Source organism: Microtus ochrogaster, chromosome X (genome assembly GCF_000317375.1).
Source record: "Microtus ochrogaster isolate Prairie Vole_2 chromosome X, MicOch1.0, whole genome shotgun sequence".
In the NCBI taxonomy this organism is placed as follows: Eukaryota; Metazoa; Chordata; class Mammalia; order Rodentia; family Cricetidae; genus Microtus; species Microtus ochrogaster.
This window is the reverse complement of record NC_022026.1, coordinates 55894271-55915345: the sequence shown is the minus strand read 5'-3', so window position 1 is coordinate 55915345 and position 21075 is coordinate 55894271. Positions and strand designations below refer to the sequence as shown.

At 45.4% G+C, this 21075-nt stretch overlaps 1 protein-coding gene across 1 annotated transcript in view; it reads left to right on the top strand.

Moving 5' to 3' along the window:
• LOC101989687 (protein FAM156A/FAM156B-like) overlaps positions 1-9482 on the top strand; it is a 23464-nt gene extending 13982 nt beyond the window's left edge. Inside the window, exon 2 of the mRNA XM_013350645.2 lies at positions 6955-9482. Within this exon, the coding sequence (XP_013206099.1) occupies positions 7074-7688 (615 nt within the window). The 5' untranslated portion in view covers positions 6955-7073 and the 3' untranslated portion in view covers positions 7689-9482. The remainder of the gene's footprint in view (positions 1-6954) is intronic.
• The last annotated feature ends 11593 nt before the right edge of the window (positions 9483-21075 follow it).

Genomic DNA, 21075 nt, shown 5'->3' with positions numbered 1-21075 from the left:
CCTCTCTCTCTCTCTCTCTCTCTCTCTCTCTTTCTCTCTCTCTCCCTGACTTTACTCTCTCCATCTCCACATTAAAAGCTTTGTCCTGAAACCCACATTTTCCTGATGGATTTTCATTCGTGTCTACTGCTCCATGCATGCATCATTTCATCATCTCTTGTAGTAGGAGCTGCAGGTGCCTTACTGCCACCCGGCTCCCGGCCGCCTGGCTAGCTTATGCCTCGAAATAACAACACACAAACTGTATTCTTTTAAACACTGCTTGGACCATTAGCTCTAGCCCTTACTGGCTAATTCTCATATCCTGATCAACCCATCTCTAATAATCTGTGTAGCACCAGTCTTACCAGGAAAGATTCAGCATGTCGGACCTGTTGGCTTGCTTCGTCGAGTCTGCCCTGGAGGGCAGAAACATGGCATCTTTCTGAGGCGTCTTACCTCACTTCCTCTTCCTCCCAGCATTCTGTTCTGTTTACTCCACCCACCCATGTTCTAACCTTTCAGGGTCAAGCAGTTTCTTTATTAATTAACCAATGACCTTCCTTCATCAATCTCTAGCCACGATGACCTTGGGTATTCATGGCCATAGACCAGATAGACATTTTTCTGAAGTTAAACCAGAAGGAGTTCAAGGGATAAAACTGTCTGGTGGCCATGTTTGTACCCATGGAATGACCTCTGGGCAATTCCTAATGATCAGAGGATTTGCTTATTTATTCCCCCCATATTTCATATCGCCTCCATAATTGTGAGGTTCCTCGGTTGGGCCACTGTCAGAAGACCCTGGTTTCCCTTTGTGGTTCTGTACTTGAGACACATAACAGTCACCTGCGTGATATCACAGTCCTGTTGTCCTTCCTTGCTTGCTCGTGGTCCCCGCTGCAGATCAACACAACCAGTAGATCATTCCCTCTGGAGAGTCCTTTTCTGTCTACTTGACCCCAGCACAGGACAGACTGATGCAAGGTCACTTTGAGGTCTCCAGAAAACTCTAACTTTTGAAGGCTTTGGTGAACTCCTGTGCCATTCTCTGCATCATCATTTTCCCCATATCCTATGAGGGATGTGTCCTAAGATCTCTTGAGTTCCCACCAAGTGAGGGAAATTTTGGAACTTACTTTTATTAATGACTTTCTCATCCTGTTCTGCTTGGGACCAATCTTGGGGATTATGGTCAGGTTGATTTCTCAAAAGAATAAATAGTTAACCTTGTTAACCATGACTAGAGAGGGAACAGTCAGAATTCTTCCCAAGATGGATGTCTCAGTTGGGTTTTAATTCCTCATTTGTTCTTTTCGCTTTTCTTCAAGTTTTCTTAAGAGGTTTGATGTGGACCAGGTGCAGAAAGCCTTCTTGACTTGTGTGAGAGTTCCTTACTGTTACAATCCTGAGGATCTGCCCTCTCCTGCACCATGGTCAGTGCATTTCCATACCCTGAGACTTCCTATTGCAGACAAAAAAACTTAGTTGCCGACTTTCAAGACACCATGAAGCATACCGGTTAAATGAAGCTAAAAAGCCAGTGCAGATAACTAATGGCCCTCTGGGAGAAACTTAACTGTTCCATTCTTCTCTTGGAAGAAGAAATTTGCTCAAGTCCTTGTCTTCAAATAGAAATGAATACAAAGGCCTTTTGGTGGAGGCCTGTAATCCCAGCTAGTGGGAGTCTGAGGCAGGAGGATCACCTGCTGTAAGGTAGAGCTACAGACTGGGTTCAAGGACAGCCTGTATAGGGTCCTGAGACTTTGAGTCAAAAGAAAATATCAATGGAGAAGGCTGGAAATATAGCCGAGTGGTAACATATATTTACCATGTAGCAGGCCCTACATCCAATACCCTGTATTGACAGACAAAAGTAAACATAAACAAATAAATATAAACCCAGCCAAAGTCCATAAATGGAATAGAAGATATTTCCTACATAGACATCTCTCAGGAGTCACTGTAAGTATGAGATCAGACTGGGTCTTCTTTCTTACTAGTGACAAGGTGCAAGGCAGTAATGTCACATTCAGGGACAACATGCTGGTAAGTTACTCACCAAATAAGACTGAATGGTTGCAACCGTAACCTTCATTGCCACTCTCTTTAACAAAGCTTGATCTAGTAGTATCCCTGTTTCTCAGGACTGGGGACATGAGCTTCCTACAGCTCATCTTCAGTCTTGAGTCTCCATGTTCTGAGAGTTCTCATGATTGATATTGACTTGAGACACATCCTTGTGATTTCAGAGCTCTCTGTGTGGCCTTGTTTGCACTTCAACAAATGCACAACACTCTTTCATTGCCTGGCGACATCCAGTTATGAAAGGACTGTCTTTACTTTGAAACTGTTGTGGGCACGTGGTGGTCCCTGACTATTCTCTGCAGCACTCTGTGATTGGCCCAAGTATAAAAGATGTGCTTGCCCAGTGCTGCAGACTGATTACAGGGCTTTTTTTTTTTCAGAATCCATGCATGTATACGTGTCAAAGACAGAGAGTGAAAGTCCACAATGAGAACCTCTTTGGGCCTGAGGGCCTCATCACAGGGAAGATGAAGCAGAATGGCATTAGTCCAATTTAACCTCCAACTTGAATTCAATTCATAATGCAGTTCTCCCCACAAAGTCTGAAGCTGGAACACTGCCAGAGCAGCCAGCTTTCGCAAATGGACTGTGGTGCTGATCCATTGATGCTGGCAGTGATAGGAGATAAGTGCTGAGCATTCTCAAACTGGAGAGAGAGACATGCTTGATCCATTTGCTAGGACCGGGTCATTTTCAGTTGGCTGACTGGCACCAAGATCCTCCAAGGGGAAAATCTGTCAGTGCATTGTGTGGAAATCCTGGAGATCAATCCTTGAAATCTTTTATCAGAGTTTGAAGAAGAGTGCTCAAGTCAAGTGTACTATGGGATGGATTTCCCCCTTCAGGCAGAATGCCCCCGTCCCCTTTGAGAAATACATTATTTAGGGAAAAACCAACCCATTAGGGAATAATGTGGGTTTATTTCTCAACGTTGTGAAAACCATGTTCTCAGTTTTTAGCTTAAAAACCCTGATGCCTTGGTAAGTTTTAAAGATAAGTGGATTGGGGTCAGCAAGTCTCTCTTCCAGGAACTTGGGAGGCAGAAGGATGAGGAGCTGGAGGCCAGCCTTAGCAGCATAATCAGATGCAGTCCAACTGGCAAACACTGTATATATGTGGCTCGCATGTGCGTACAGGTTTACATGTGTGAAAGACAGACATTTACACATGTTTAATAGGCTTAGTGTCCATTCCTTTAATTCCAAGTGTGGCAGAGCAGGAAGATGACCATAAATTTGAGACTCTTCTGTTCTACATGGTGAGTTTTTGGCCAAGCTAAACCACAACTGATACCTGAAATAAAAATTTAAAATAAAGAGAATAAATTTCTAAAATGGGTTAAATGATTGCTTGAATCTATGTTCTGAACACACAAGTTTAGTAAACTAGTTACCTGAGGACACAGGATGCTTTAAGAATGAGGCACGTACATTGGGTGCCGGGGCAGTCTATCCTGTTCTCCTTTGCTTTCATGTGAAGGATACCCACATACACGACAGGGCCACCACAATCCTCTTATCTCACTCAGTGCTTGCTCTGCCAGCACTGAGCTTCGAGGACAGGGTAGCTACTGTTCGATGGTAAAGTGCTGGGGTGACTCTGGCATCAGGACATGATTCCTGAACTGAGGGCACAACAGGAATGACATAAGAAAATGCTGCCACATTGCTCTCCTAAAACGATGGTGTGGCTATGCCACCAGTTGTATTTATTTTCCTTTTGCCTTTTTCTTCTTGGTTTAGCCAAACCCTCAAACCTGACATTCACTGAGGCAGGCATTCCTCAAGGCCTAGGTTTCTGTGATCCCTTCTTCTCAGTAGTGATATTCAATGCCTTGGCCCTGACTGATATGTCCATGCCAAGAGGCTACATGTGCCTATGCCTGACTGGCCTAGAACTTCTCTCTTCCACATCGATAATACCCCCTCCCACCAGATCTCTACCATCTCCAACTTGCCAGTTTCAACCATGATCTTCCTGTCCCAGAGTGATACAGCTCTGGCGTGCTCTGGTTTCATTCATCCAACTTCAACCCCAGGATCCCACAAGTCCTCTCTTCAATCCTTAACTCTGAATTTGTCCACCAAGCTGCAGCTCCACTGCTGTCCAATGGTTCTGTTGTACCTCTACTGTCATCCGATTTCCACCTGGGCCTTTGCCATCACTTCTAACCCCACCATGGGGGTACTGAGGTGCCATCGAGTTCCTAACAGAATATTTTGTGGGCATCATTCCCCCATTCCAAGGTTTGGAATGCTCTGTAGGATCGAGGATATCCACAGAAATATTTCTTTGAATGCAATTGTGATGACTCATACAAAGTATCAGTGCAAGTGCAGGGATCTAGGGAGGAAACTGGTGAGCTCTAGGCAGCCACAGCTACCTAGCCACTGCTATAAAGCTAAGTGCCCAAACCCTTGACCTTGTCCCACAATGTTTGCTTTATGGATCAGTGTGAGTGGCTACAACTTTAGACTGATCTTGTAACACCCTGCTCCCCACTTTAAATTCCTCAACCACACTGTCCTTGTCTTGGAATATTATCCAGACACAACCCCTGCGCTCCACATTACCCCAGAGGATTTCTAGTCCTCCTGTGAGTGACAATGTAAAGGTTGTTACCTTCTCGGGAATCCTGACCTGGGTAGGTTTGCTCCTGTGCAATGAGATCCTGAGACAGATCATCATTTGACTATGCATCAAGACCAACACCAAACTGTTATTTTTGACTGTAATACCTGCCCTTTCCCAAATAATTTGCCCTACGAGAAATAAAGGATCCATATATCTTCACATACACCTCCAAATATGTTGCTGTCCTTGAAAAATAAATATCCATATGAGTTCACAGCTCAGACCCTAAAGTACTTGTAAGGTCCCTGTGAGTATCAGTTACTGAGCAGAAGACAAAATGTGAGCACCCTCAACAGAAATTTGGTCTCCAGTATGACCTGCAGCTGGTCACACAGCAGGGATGGAGACATCTGTAGCCTCTGGCAAGATGAGCTTTCACCTGGGAGCCCTCACAGAAATGGCTTCCCTCCTCCAATTTCTTGTGTTAAAGCTAAGGATCCATGCATTGGTTATTACAAGGAGTAACTTGGTTTCCTATGAAACCATTGTCTCCAGGAAGTACCCAGGAAAAGATATGTTGGATGAGAAAGGTATGCATAGCATTCTGAATATCTTGAGAGGAGGGTATTGGTCATCAAGAGGGAAGACATATTCCTGAAAACCATTGTGCTGACAATGGTCTGGCATGAGGTATCATTACGCTAAGCATGCTTCTGGTGATGTTGACTGCTGTCTGTATTTGGATGAGCAGAGGAACGTGGAGTGGATAGAACAATGATTGCAGCTGTGCAGGGACCTTCATCAATGACTGCATGGAAGAGCAAAAACCAAGTCCAGAGGAGGTGAAAACAGCTGTGGCATATTTCCTTATGACATTGATGAAGAATCGGGGACTAGTTCTCTTTCATACATATGGTCCCTCCCTCAGTCTCTCATCCCTGTCTCCCTCTCTTCCCTTCACCCCTCTCTCTGCCTTTGAATTTCAGGAATCTCGTCCTCAGAAGGCTGGAAGATTCAATGGCAGTAGACAAGCAGTGCTGCCAAGTGACATAATTTAGTATCCACTTTGTGGAAGCAGTTTCTTCATTCCTATCCAGTAGCAAGCTTAACTTGATCACCTCCCAGTCAGGTTAACAAGTATGGAGAATGTCTTTGCTCAATTGTCTCCTCATGCCTGAGGATAGGAGCATAGTGAGCCTTCCTGAAGGCTGCCTATGTGAGCCTCCACTGTTCTCTGATTGTATCTCAAGAGTCCAGGACATGCAATCACGGGGCACACAGCACGGTCAACTCTACCTGCAGGCAGAGTTGTCACTCCCATGTCCTCCCTTAGGAGTGACCCACCAGAACTTTCCCTCTTTCATTGATGCTACACTTGCCCAGACTCTTCCAGTACCCCTTTTGCTTTACTTCCTTTATTTCATGTCCTTGCTTTTCCTTGGGTGAGGAGACTCTTTTGTGTAACTCTACAGTTTGCAGCAATCAGATATGCTTATGGGAAGCAGTTTGCACGCACAAATTAAAGGAAAAAATTTGTGGAATTGCAGAGTGCAAGAATCCAGGTTGACCATGGTCAGCAGAGGTCATTTGAAGTGTACGACTAGGAACACAGAAGGTAACGGAAAGATCACATTCAAATCACTGAGCTGAAGTAGACCCCGAGTGGTACATCAGGACACCCGAGGTCAAAAGTCAATGGTGGGCCAGGTTGACTTTTAGGCAGTTGTCTAATGTCTAATTGTCAGATGTTGGAACGCAGGAAAGAGCCACCCCAGAGTCCATGAAATCCCCATGCCAAGATTCTTTCATTGTCTTCATAAGCAGGGCAATTTGGTCATGATCTCAGTGCATGTTATGGAACTGAGTGGGTTCTAGGACAGCATGGTAAGACAGTGACTAGTGGGGTGAAGATGAGAGATAGCGTGAGTGAGGTCTTAAGGGTTCAAATCCTTGTAAGTAGAGAAAAAATTTTGCCTTTTAAATTAATGTAAACACCTCTATGAAGTATGTATGGCTATCATTGTCTATTCATTGCAGTAGAGTTGCCTTGTAGTTTTGGCAGAAGTGAGGCAGAAATCAATGTGGTTGTCCATACCTTCCACATGAGCTCTCAGGTGATAGAAAGAGTACCAGCTGCCACGCCAGGATTGCTGTTGATGTGCTATGCCCTGTGCTTAGCTCTCTGAACATGTATCATCTCATGTAACCCCCAGAAGAAGCCTGGGAGGTGGCCCCATGTCGAAGATGAGGGACAGACAAAATGGGATGAATAATCACGGGCTCTCTTTCTTCTCTTCTCACCTCTTGTTACAGTCTGGATTTTCCTGGCTGCACACATTCCTCCTGGCTATCGCCTAGTTATTCCACAAGCCTCCACCTTCACTTTTCCTCCTGGACCCAGGGCTCACTGTGGCCTCCGACTCTAGACACCCATGGATCCGCTGCAGAAATGGGATCCAATGTCGATTTCCATGCCCTCCCGCATGGCCACTGTGACAAGCTCCCAAGAGGCCTCAGCAGGCTCTCAGCCTTCCTCCTCAGAAAAGCTAAGTCTGGGCCTCAGTGGCTTGAGCCTCCGCCGTAGCCCTGGCTCTGTTGTCCCTGCTCCTCTGTCAGAGGGGCTGCTACAGCAGCAGGCCCGCGAGAAGAAGGCCCTGTGGCAGCAATACTGGGAAAAGCAGGGCTTTCCTCATAGGAAGAAAGTCTTCCTGAGGCACTCAAGACGCTGGCACCGGGATCACATGGCACCTTACCTGCTTGAAAGGGCTGTCAAAGGCTCCCCCTCAAGCGAAAAAGCTCAGAATCAGCTCCCACGCCAGGACCATGTTCCAAATGTTGCTGGGATGAGTGGAGAGAGGAACACAGCCCACAACCCTCACTCCTGGGAAACGCTGGTGCAGGGCCTCAATGGCCTCACTCTCAGCCTGGGAGCCAGCAGACCCAGTCCCCTGCCAGAAGGGACTGGGGGGCAGCTGGAGCCAGAGCAGATGCTCCCGGTGGACAGGCAGCAAGAAAGCATGAGGATGTTCCAGAGGATGCTCAAGTAGAGGATGGAAGAAGGCTGAGGAGCTGGCTCCCAGAGGAAGGAGATGAAAACTGATGCACAGAGTGCGGACGGCCAGCTCAGGGGCCGGGACTCTTCTGAGGTCTAGGCAATCAGTTGCCTTGGATGAGTCCAAACACTTGTGCTGTGACCGAATTTGTCCTAGGAAGGGCTTCAACTTTCCTCATTATGTCTTTTAGCATGCCTTTTTGGGTGTGGTGGTGTGTGTTAGCCTTTACAAAAGAAAAGTGGGAACCAGAGATCCCTGAACCTCCATGTTGTGATTCATACACAAAGAGTTTTCACTCATTTTCCTGGGAATAGAATGCCCCCCACCTTCCTGTTAAAAAAACCAACATCATCTGTGTGTATATATCTATATATATGTACATATGTATATATAAGACAGATGCATATCTTCTGTATGCCTTCTTAATGTCAGTTTATTGAGTGCCCCCACAAAAGGAATTACAGGTATGATAGGTATTATGAGATCCATGCTCTGGGTAGGAGAGACTCATTGACTTCCAGCGTTCAAAATTTGACGTAAAAGAATGCAAGCTTAAAGCAGGTACCAAATGCATTATATAGGGTAGAACATCCAGTAGTGTGAACCTACATAGAAGAAGAGAAGATTCCCTCTTTGCCATACCAAATGCTGGATTGCTGGAAGAATTTCCAGTGTGTTCACTCAATTATATTTCTAGCAATGTTGATTTGGAATTGCACACCTGTGTATCACACCCCCACCCCACACATGTCTCTTCATCTGATTAATACGTAATTGAAGGACACCCAGGCAGGTCAGGAAAGACATAGTTTCATGTAGAAGAGAAAGCAAAGAGGCAAGCTTGACTATGCAAGCTTGACTATGGAAAGGCTCAGGACGGGGTATGGACTATACTGCAGGAGGGTCCGCATGGAATCGTCATAGTGCTAGACATTGCTGGTCAATATTGTTATCACCAGATTTGGTGATCATTGGTGAATGTGTGTGGGGACTGACTTCATGACTTTTCCAGTAATGCCACTGTAAATATCCATGGCCTGGGTATGTTCATGTTATAGACTGGAAGCTGGGGAGGCCAGTTTGCCCTCAAGTTTGCTGTTACTGGTCAAGATCCAGCAGTGGCAAGTTTCTATGTGTTTATTAGTTATCGGCTTATTGGGGGTCTGTACACTCTGTTCTTCTTAGCTGCTAAAAGCCTCTGATGATGATGGGGAGGGCAGAATGTACCCCTTGTTGAATTGATCAGAGGACCAGCCTTTCAGCTGCCTATATGCCACACAGGTGGGGTGGGGTGGATGTGGCCTTATTCAAATGAGGATGTTGCTCATTGCTCCAGGCTGCTGCCTAGCAACCACTCTGCAGCAGCCAGTGTGTAGTTTGGAATGGTAGAGGAAGCTATTGGAGGCCTGAAAACACATCCCTACCAGCCATTATGGGGTGCCCTGGCAATTTTGAGGGCAAAGGCATCCTGGCAGGGTAAAACTTGTTCCTGGCCATTTAACAGCAGAGCCTGCTGTGTACTGGGAAACAAGGAGAGAATCTTTGAGATGTGTCACTTGCTTTACTGTTTGTCCTTCCTTCTCACATGCCCGGTGACCTGCAGTCCCTGAACAGTGCACATGTATCTCTCTCTGATCAGAGGGATGTGTCAGGGTGTACAAGTTATTTTCACTTGCCTGACACTGAACTGATTTGCTCTACTCAAGTCTGTGGCATCCTGTTCTGCTTGTACCGGACAGCTTGAAATGCCCTGTTCCAAATGCGTAAACATGTTCTCTTCTATGATCACCTGCCTCCTGTTGTTAATGTGGACTGGGATGTCACCATGTGGTTTTGTCTGAGACTTTGAGAGGTGAAGAAACTGTGTAGTGGTCTCCATCCTAATCCGGGGGGCACTTTTTTTTTTTTTCACATTTTGGGTTTTGTAACATATCTTTTCAGTCCCTCTACTGACTAGGTGATGACCCAAATTGTCATTATAGTTCAGTTTGCCTGCTTTCTTTTTGATGATTTCTCCCCTTGGCACAGCAATGGTCATGTTTTTCCTTTTCCACAGTGGATCTCCTGTGGTAGGTGCTGTGTTTTCTTCTGGTCACATTTTCCCTTTTCTGATTCCTCATCTACCTGTAGGTCTTCCTGTTTTCCCCTCTGCATCCAGCATCAGCACATGCTGCTCTTTAGAATACACAATGGTAAAGTTTCAAAGTCAGTGACAGAGCAGGATGGGGGTCATTGAACCATTCGCTCTAAGATCCACCTCCCTGGAGATTCCAGTGACTCACTTCAACCAACTACAGGATGTGCTGTGACTCTCTTGGCATGCTGGATACAGGCTCTTTTGACAAGAGGGCCCAGGCTCAGCTGCCAGCCCCACTGCCCCATACCCTGTAAAAGATCATGCCTCATATGGATAACAACACTGTGTTCTTGGCCAAGGACTCCCAGAGTCATCTAAGTGGTCGCACCCATGATCCTTGCTTCCCCTAGAGGTGGTCTTCTGTGGGGACCAGGTAGCCCCCTTTACTTTGTCCTCAATTATTTGAGTCCTGCTGGTACCCTCAGTTGACCATGACTACTGACTCATTGCCTTTATCTCCTTCATACAATTATATGTGTGCACTGGATGACTGAGTGTCTCTGTGTGTGTGTGACTGTGGACCCTCGTGCCTGTGTGGGTGGAGGTCCGAGGTTGGCTCTGGGTGTGTTGCTCTATTGCTCTCCATCCTGTGTTCTGGGACAGTTGTCTTGTATAATCCTAGAACTCACCAGTGTGTCTCGATCAGGTAGATAGCCAGCCCCAGGAATCCTCTTCTCTCTGTCTATCAGCCCTGGGATTGTGGGAGTGCCCGCCAGGCTACCTTTTGAGTGAGTGCTCAGGGATCCGACCTCAGGAGTTCTTGCCCTTGCACCAGACACGTTACCAGCCCCTTTCCTCCCCAGCCCAGAGCCATAAACTTTTAATTAATTGCATTCTACCTCACATAATACTAGCCCTTTCCCGAGTAATGGCACCCCGAACCACAGTGTACTCCCCCTGCCTGCCTCACCCTCTCTGGTGGGCATTTTTTGGATGATCAGATCAGGATGTGTTTCTCACACTCACAAGGCAGCAGGCAGCATCTTCATGAGCACTTTCGAGCATCTTATGTGTGTGGTGCTTCTGCTGTCAAACCCTCACGCATGTTTTAAATGCTGGTGCTACAAGAGAGACTCCAATTATGCCTTGATTGCAGTTGTCATGGTGATGTGATTGGAATACCTTTCATCAATGCAGCATGATTTACCTCTAGGTCTGTGTCGTGCCACCCTCTCCCAGCTCTTGTGAAATAGACAGACATTTTTCCCTACCCCACCATTTTCATTTTCTCTCAAGAGAGGCTGGGGGACACGTTTTCAAATGTCATGACTCAGCTTGAGGCCCTGTGAGGACTCTGGACAGGAGGTGGTGGCAGAGGTGTTTTTAAATCTCATCCTGAAACCACTGTGCCAGAGGAAATCAATAACCTGCGAGAAAAAGAGATTTTTCTGACAGGATGGAGTGTGTGGTTGCCTAGGTTACCTGGAGAGAGAGAAAGAGCCAGGGCAGAGGGAGACTGTCACATGAGCAGCCTCATTCTACAGGATGCAGCCCTAAAGCCAGAGTGTGGAGGAGCATGCTCAGTATTTCAGAGCCATCTCCACATTAGCAGCTTCCTGAAGGGGTCTGAGCCTGTTTGTGAGATGCAAAGACAAGGAGGACAAGGACACAGGCTCTGGCCACAAGCTACCGGGACCGTTGGATTTTCAGTGAGGGTGTGCAGATGGGGCAGTCCCTCTCCTGCTTATGGTAACAAGGAGAAGGGGCTGTGAACACCTATGGGACCCTTTAACCATTAGACAGATGCTATGATTTCTGTGTCAGCCATCCTGTTAATGTTGCATGTTCTGGGTACATTCACAGAAGCAGTGAAATGTAACATCACTTAGAACCCATGGAATTCTCAAGACTGCCTATAGCACCTGTCTTGTCTATCTGTCTGTCTGTCTGTCTGTCTGTCTATCTGTCATCTATCTATTTGTAGGGCACAGAACAGAGAGAATTGTGACATTTCACACTGCACATATTTACTTGGATAATGTAATTCTAAGTGAGTTTTACTATATATAAATACATATGTACATACACACATGAACACATATATGCATGTAAATATTGTCTTCATTGTGCATAGCTGCATTCCATGTAAAATCACTAACAGATGTGCCCTGAGATTTGACCCCAAAAGCCTGAACAATGGATTCCAAGCAGAATCCCAACATGGAGCTTGAGAATTACAATGCCTGCTGAAGGTGTGTCCCCAAATCCAGATAAAACAGAAGAGAAATGGGCCACCATTGCTATAGCTCACTGACTCTGATGGAAGTTAAGACCGGGATGGAGAGGCACCATGTAGGTGCCTGTCAAGGAATGGATCAAGAGCATGGTGAATGCCCCTGAGCTGTAGCATTCCATCCTGCCTGATCAGCACCATGGGCCAAATCCCACCTCATTCATATGTCTGAGTTAGTCAAACCTATAGGAGCACACTTCATGTGGCAACCATTACAGTGTACATCGACCAAATGTGAATATCAAGCTCTGAGAGAAGAGAAGTCGGAACAAGCTTAAAGGGTGTGAAAGTTAGTGTGGTGGGTGCGGGAACCCAGACATTCTGCCTTCAGTTTCCATTATGTTTTGCTTTTGTTTTGCGCTACACAGTGTAGTTATGGCTGTCCCAGAATTCATAAGTAGACCAGAGTTAAAGAAATTTCACAGAGATTTCTCTCCCTCCATGTCTTGTATGCTGGGATTAATGGTGTGATCTACCACACCCAGCCCTGTCTCCATTCTCTATGTCTACCCTGTTGGTTGAGAGGAAACAGCCATGTGTAAGACTTATCGATGGGTTCTGTAACTACTGTCGTGATCTGAATGAGAATGCCCCCATAGCCTCAGAGAGAGTGGTATTTTTGGAGGTGTGGCCTTGTTGGAAGATGCATTTCACTTGGTGGTGGGCTTTGAGATCTGAGAAGCTCAAGCCAGGCCTAGTGGCTCACTGATTACCTCTTCTTGACAATAATGGTAAGGGTTGCCATGGTTTTGGTGTCTCTTCACAGCTATAAAATTCTAGCTGAGACACTTATATACACTAATCTTTCCATGCAACTATCTCCATTTCTAGTGAGTTCTCATGTACCTGCAGCACAGGACACATCCCAAATACCCACTGGGCAGATGGGGCTCCATAGGTGTTGGTGATGTCATTCGAATGAGTTTCCTCATGGGGACACAGATTTTCTTACTTTCTCAGTTTTCGCCTTCCACCTTTCTTTGCACTGCTGGTTTGCTGAGACTTATCTGAGGTTCCATCATGTCAAAATGTTGATGTTAGGGGAGGCTGGTCAGAATGCTCCACAAGCTGCAGACCTCATGGGGTTTCCTTGCTTTGGGATGATTGCAAATGCAATACAGATGAAATTGTTGGAGGGAAAAGACTCTCCTTCCTGAAGACATTCATCAGTTTTCAGGGCCATGTGGGCATTATGGACCAAAAACACAGATCCCAGGAGAAAGGACCAAGAAAGAAATGCTGATTTGAGTCCTTCAAAGTGGCTATTCTGCTGTTATAAAAGGCACCCTTCTAGCCAGACAGTGAATTCCCATACCCCAACGCACCTCTAGTAATATGGTTGGCTTTCTGAGCTCATATCCTCACTGTCCAAATGTCACTGCTGCTGGCCTGATTGGCATATTTTTCTCGCAGCGATGAAGGGAGTCCTCTGAAAGAGTTAGCCACATGCTCATCTGTGGGAAGACTTGTCCCCATAGGCCACAGAATGTGTAGCTGCCTCCAGATAGTTTGAAGAATGAGCAATGATAGGTTTACAGAAAGGGACCTCAACATCTCTTGTCTTGCCTAGCTCTCTTGCTTGTGAGGGACATGGAATGCATTTTCCTTCAGTCTAGTCAGCTGAAGGGATACAAGAAAGAACATCACATTTTAAAGTTCCTATGCACAGCATAGGAAGAGGTGGCTCACCAACATGTGGATCTTGGGGTTTCTCTCAGGCTTTGGGCCCATTTTCTTCTTTCTTGCCTCAGTACTTGACTGAGGAAAGGCATTGGGTGGAGCAAGCGACACTGTCCAAGCTGGGTTACTCCCATACCTAGGCTCCTGGACACCTGGATATGGTGTCTCTCCTGGGTTTTCTGAACCCATGTGCTTTTCATAATATAATTTCCAATTTTCATGAGTTTATTCTTGCATTTCAAAAGTGTGCCTGTGTTTGTGCGTGTTCACACATGCACAAGCCATGGCATACATGTGGGAATATTAGAGAATTTCACAGGTTTCTCTAATCATCCTTCTACCACATGGCTTCATGGAACTGTACTCATGTCAAAGGGCTTGGACACACATTGCTTTATCCTCTGCTGTTTTATGTTCTCAGGTTTTCATGTGTTTTCTTTTCTAGAATTCCTCTGCTCAGTGAGCATCACAGGAAAGCTTTGTCCTGTGGACTTGAGAAATATCTTGTGACTAGTAATGCACTGTCATTAATATCGCTTGATGAAGAGACTCGCTCCTAGTGATACTTTAATACTGAATGACTACACTGCATACCTCATTCAAATGTTTATTTCAGTCACGATTTTGGAGTCTGAGAGCCCAAGCAGCAAAGCTTCAGTGCTTTGTAGGCGTACATATGACAGGGTGACAGCAGACTTAGTTGAGAAAGGAAATGAGAGAGACACCGAGAAAAAAGCCTATCAAAAACCTATAAAATTTTCATCATTACTTCTTTGAGATTTTCATACAATTGATTTCATCATATTCCCCTCACTTACCCCCACCCAGCCTTCCACATTCTCCTACGTTTATTGCATTTTTTCCCTTTTAAAGCCATTACAGATCACCTTGTGCTGCCTGAATTTATTTGGGTGCATGATCATCCAAGAGCATCTGCATATATGAACTCCCAGCAGTTCAGACAGCAAACACAAGACCTGGGCAGGCTCAGGCCGGTCCTGTGAAATGGCCTTTAGAAGAGTCTGGGGAGTTATCTCATTAACCATTGGTGCTTGTGGCACAAACATGAATGCCTGAGTTTAGTGTGAAAAGCCAGGCATGGCGACTTGCCCCCAGGACCCTAGCTCTGCTGAGGTGCAGAGTGGTGGGAGCGTCGATTGGGATCACTGTTCAACAAATCCAGGCTCATTTTGAGCTTCAGTCCAACAGAAAGGCTCCCCAAGAACAAGGTGGCCAATTCCTGAAGTGTGTGTGGAAGTCAAATCCATACACACTTCCTTATGGGCATGAAAAGAAACATATCTGCTCACATAGGACATCCACAGGAAGAACACAGAGATACATTAAGCACCTTCTGAAGGCATACGATAATCAACTTCCCATCTTCCCCCACAGCCCCACCTCTATGCACTGCACCAAGTTTTTTGCTGTTTCTCAGAGAAGAACACTTTTATTCTATGAGCATTAGTTGACACCCTAATCCATAGCCACCACTTCTGTATGATATATGGGATTCATGGAGAACATACATGTCAATGAGACAGAGAAAGACCGGATCCAAATAAAAGGGAAAGCCTGTTCCTCTCCAGTCCTTCAGCTCTTCCTTGAGGTAACCCAGTGTCTTGTGGCATCTTATTTAAACAACTAAGAGACTAATCCCTAATGACTCCTGAACTCTCTTATCAAATGGTCAGTCTCAGGAGGGGTATATAATCTTTTAAGTCCAATAATCCAGATTACAGCAGTGTACCTCAAGTCAGAGCTCAGGAGTTCCCTTTGCCTCTTTGTGCAAAAAACAACTTCCCATTTGCAGTGGACAGCCCCTGGCCATGCTGACCATTGCTGGGACCTGAAGGCAAAGGTAAAGGAGGATCATTAGAGTCCCCAGGGTACTGGTTTTCTTCTTGCTGGGACCTGCCCATATGTTACAGTGTGTTGTGGGGACATTGACAGCTCATCCAGGGCAAAGGGACATGTATCCTCAGAACTCCCTCTCTCTGCTCTTGCCTCACTCCTTTTCCCAGGCTAGCTAGCCCTTGATGTCTTTCTTCAGAAGAGGAGGGAGCAGAATGCATGGCTAGGATGCTGGTTCCCCTGCCATTTTCCCTTCCCAGCCAAGCTTCCTGATCCAAGAGACCCATAATTAGCCACCAGGATTTTGTCCTCCCCTAGGCCCTTGGGTACACATTTTTTTCATATCTAATCTGTGACTGAAGAAGTCCTACTTTTCCTGGATTCCTCAGAAGAAAATGTACTCTTCCAGGAACCTGTGTGGTGAGACTGGTTATCACTCCTACCAAATAGAAATGTCTTGTTTTTACCCTGATGGCCCCCCTCAGTAAGAGTATATTGTACTTCTGTTAGGAGCCAGTTTTTTTGTTCTAGAAACCTCTACAGCACTACTCCACTCCAAGTTATATTTTACAAATCTGGTCCCATTTTGATGTCCAGAGTCTGAGAAAAGAAAGAAATAAGTACTTTCCTTTGGGCCAAAGTTTGTCCAAAATTTGTCCCAGCCTTCTAGTAACAGGCCTCAACTGCGTTTCAGTTCCACTTCATCTGTTGTAATTGTGACGTGTCTCTGAGTTTCCCCATATTCACATATCTGTAGTCTAGGAACAGGATTCTCAGGAATGAGAAATGCCATATATACGTCATCAGGTTGCCCACAGTTGCCCTCTTTCCCTAGAGGTAGCCCTACACGATGTCTATAATGACACATTTGTTGTGCTCCCATGATTCCCTGCTCACCTTTTTTTTTTTGTTTGGCAGACCTCCCTATTGCCCAACAAGTCTTTTGTCCATCTGTCCCTGGGCTTCCTCCACTTTCTCACCTCCCTCAGAACAGAGCTCACTTAGTGTTCCCCCTTCCTACAATGATGAACACCTTCCTTCACAAATTTGCTGAGAAACATGCAGAAATCAGGGCATATGTAAATCCCCCCATGAATACAGCCTTTCCTTTGCTGGGTGCCTAAATGGGTTTTTGGTATACTCCAGGTACAGGATGCTGTGACTGACCTGTTCTGAAGAGCATCCATACTAGGATCTCTCCACCTTCCCCAGTGCATCCTTGGAGCTCAATGTGGCCTTTAAGTAAATACAAGATGTCTACAGAATCCTGAGGGTTTGCTGCACACATTAGGAAGGGTCCCTTTTCTTACCTTTACTATGCACCTGGGCTGATGAGAGACATACTACCACTGGCCCAGGCTCTAGCACTGTGCTTGAGAGAATGTTTCATGGGTGACATCTGGACAATGAAGTAGAAGAGAATGGAGAAATGACTCCTTGACAGGATGTGAATATTTGTCCAGCAGGTTGCACATTTGTGGTCCAAAGCCTTTCAAACTCATACTGAGCCTGATTTCACAATCATGATTCCTTCAGCCTTCTGTATGTTCCATTCACAAAGCTCATCCCACTTGTTTTCAGGCTAATCCTGAGGATGTACAGTGTGGCTTGTGTAACTGTAACAAAACCCACAAGGTGCCCAGGAAGTGCTGTGAGCATAGTAAAATGCAGATGGCCTGGCACTTGTCAGCAGCATGTACCACTCTTGCACAGGACTGGGGATTAATTGCAGAAGGCCTCGTGGAGCACCCCACAAATGCAAAGAACCTATGACCTCCAGACAATCACATGCCCTTTTATGGCCTCCAGTCCCTTACAAGATACACACACACACACACACACACACACACACACACACACACACACATTGAAATACTGCTTTTTAAAAAAATCTTCTTGATTCAGTAAGTGTCTAATTATCCACCGTCCTTATCTACACAGTTTTTTTGTTCTGTGGAAAATAAATTCCTTTCTCATATAATATATCTTGATTATGGTTTTCCCTCCCTCTGCTCCTACCATTTCCTCCAATGCTTCCCTCCCCTTCAGATCCACTCTTTTTTGTCACTCATTAGAAAAGATGAGCCTTTAAACAGATAAAAAGAAAGCAACAAAAGAAACTAGGATAGAGACAAATCTATTATATCCAAGATGGACATGGCAGTCCGACATGAGAAGAGTCCCGACAGCAAGCACAAGGTTCAGAGACCCCCTTGTTCTCACAGTCAGAAGTCCCACATAAATACTAAGACTGTTGTATATCTGTAACATATATTCAACAGACCTAGTATAGATTCTGGTCGGCCTTGTGCAGGGTCACTAGTCTCCGTGAGCTCATATGCACCTTGCTTAATTTTCTGCTGGTGTCTCCCATCACCTCTGGTTCTACACTCTTTAACCTCCTCTTCCATGGGATTTCCTGGGCTCTGGTGGAAGTTTTGGTGGAGATCTCTAATTTAGGCTCTCTCTCTCCATATGACATCTCGCTGTGGAACTCTGCATCTGTTCCCATGTGCTGTTGGAAGAAGCCTCTAGTGACTGGATAAGGCACTGATTAGTGAGCAGAGCAGAATATCATTAGGGAATATTTCAATGATTTTTCTTAAGAGAAGTGGTGTTTGGTCTTACCCTAGGTCTCTGGACTATCTCATCTCTCGTTCTTGGTTAGCCATGTAGTGTCAGCTATGGATTCTTTCTCGTGTAGTGGGCCTTAGGACGATAAATCAGACATTGATCGCCTACTTGGCCATTTTCTGTTCTACCATTGGATATTTGGCAGGCAGGACGGATTGTAGGTCAGAGGTTTAGTGCATGCCTTGTGTCTACCTTTTCTTTCCTTAGCCTGCAGGATACTTTCCCACACCAAAGACACTAGCACACAGTGGTTTAAGTTCCTTATAGTCAGCATTTCAGATTCTCCAGGTTCATTGAGTTGTGTGGGTATTATCCTCAGCAATGGGGCCCCACTGTCAGTTTTCAGAGCGCAACCCTTTGTCTTAGAAACAGTCTAGATTGAGGATTTCCATCATGCCCTCTTTGCCAAGAACTGAACTGAATGCAAAGCAGTCCCACCACTGGAAGCCTTGGCTGGCTTCAAAAATGGCCAGTGAGACTCAATATCCACCTGCCATTGCTAGGAGTCCCCATTAGAAAGACCTTCATAGATTCCAGGAAGTTTTCAGTGAACTAGATTTCCACACCAATCTCCAAATGCCGTCAATTTCAACCTTCTCTCTTCACAATCGCTCCCTCCTCCACATTACCCCCACCTAATTCTCCTCCCCATTACCATCCCCATCTTCTCCCAGTCTGCCCTTAACATCTATATTTCACTTTTTCCCAGAGATCCATGCAACCCCACCAAGACCACTCCTCTTTAACTAACCCTTGGGTCTAATGATCATTGCTTGGTTATCATCATTTACCTTCCTTTCTTTCTTTCTTTCTTTCTTCCTTTCTTTCTTTCTTTCTTTCTTTCTTTCTCTCTCTCTCTCTCTCTCTCTCTCTCTCTCTCTCTCTCTCTTTCTTTCTTTCTACTTTTTTTCTGAGAGAAGATCTCATCATGTAGCTCTGACTGTCCTTGAACTCACTATGCAGGCTAGGCTGGCCTGGAATGCACAGAGATCTGTCTGTCTTCCTCATGGTGGCAATGAAAACTTGTTCAACCATCCTCTACAGGTTATCATTTACTTAAAGGATAATTTACACCTTTAAGTGTGCACCTACTATATTTCTTTTTCTGGGTGTGGGTTTCCACACTCGGGTGATTTTTCTTCTATATCTACCCATTTGTCTGTCAATTTCATGTGTCTACAAAGCTGAGTAATGTGCCTTTGTGTAATTGTATCTTATTATTATTATCCATTCTTCTTTTGACAGACGTATACCTTGGTTCCAGTTTCTGGCTATTATGAATAGAATAGAAATGAACATGGTTGAGGAAGTCTCCCTGAGACAGAAAGAAGAATCCTTCGGGTGTATGCTCAAGAGTGTTATAATGAGTTCTTGATGTAGGTTGAGTTCCAATTTTCTGACGAACTGGCATATTGATTTCCATAGTGATTGTGGAAGTGTGCACTCCCACCAGCAATGGAGGAGAGTTTTGCTTGCTCCATATTCTTCACAGCATGAGTTGTTATTTGCGGGGATTTCATTAATTTTTTTCATTTATTTGACATAAGAACCACATTTTCTGCTCCTTCCTCTCCTCTTTTCCCTTCTCCCACTTCCTACCCCCCCCCCATCCACTTCTCTTATATGGTGGACAACCTTGAGAGATTTTTATCTGTGAAACCATCCCTTCATCTCTGGGATGAAGCCCTTAAGAGAGGACAGGCTACCCTGCACTGTGGGACTTCCACGGCCCTCCCTGCTCCATCCAGACCTAGGAAGATGTGCATCCAAATAGACTAGGGTCCCAAAAAGCCAGAACATGCAGTAGAAACAGGTCCTAGTGCTGTTATCATGGCTTCTCAGTCTGCCCCCCTTGTCAGCCACATCCAGAGAGTACGGTTTGATCACAGGCTCATTTAGCTGGATTTGGTGAGCTCCCATTAGATCAGGCACGCTGTCTCATTGGGTAGACCAACCCCTCCTGGTCCTGAATTCCTTGCTCATCTTCTCCCTACTTCTGTTCTTCAACTCGATTTTGGCAGCTCAGTTCGTGGCTCTGATGAGGGTCTCTGTCTCTATCTCCATCTGTCGCTGGACAAAGATTCTATGGTGATATTTGAGATAATCATCAGTGTGATAGTGGGACAAGGACAGTTCAGGCACCCTCTGCTCTGCTCCCCAAGGACCTAGCTGGGAACATCCCTGTGGACACCTGGGATCCCCTCTAGAGCCAAGTCTCTTGCCAACTCTAAAAAGGCTCCCTTAATGAAGATATCTTCTTCCCTGCTCCTATATCCACCCTTTTTCCATCTCCACCCTCCCACTCCCCCAAGCTCTCCCCAGTCACAGTGGTGAGTGCAAGGGAGAAGGAAAAAAAGTCCATTTTTTAAAAAAAATTTCATTTTACATTCCAACCAAATTTCTCCTTCCCACCCCTCCTCTTGCTCCCTTAATTACCCTGCATCCGTGCCCCATTCATACCTAGCAACAGGTAAGGACTCCCATGAGTTAGTATATACACTGTTTGTATTTCTGGGCTGGGTTACCTCACTCGGGAAGATTTTTTTCAAGTTCTATCCGTTTGCCTGTCAATTTCATGATGTGATTGTTTTCAACAACTTAGTAATACTCCATGTATAAATGTGTCCCATTTTCTTTATCCATTCTTCTTTTGAGGGACATCTAGGTTGTTTCTAGCTTCTGTCTATTGTGCCACAATTACAATAAGCATTGCTGAGCAAATATCCATGTGGTATAGTTGAACATCCTTTGGGTAAATGCCCAAGTGTGGTATTGCTGAGTCTTGAGGTAGACTGACTCCATTTTTTTCTGAGAAACTTCCATAGTGATTTCTAAAGTGGGTG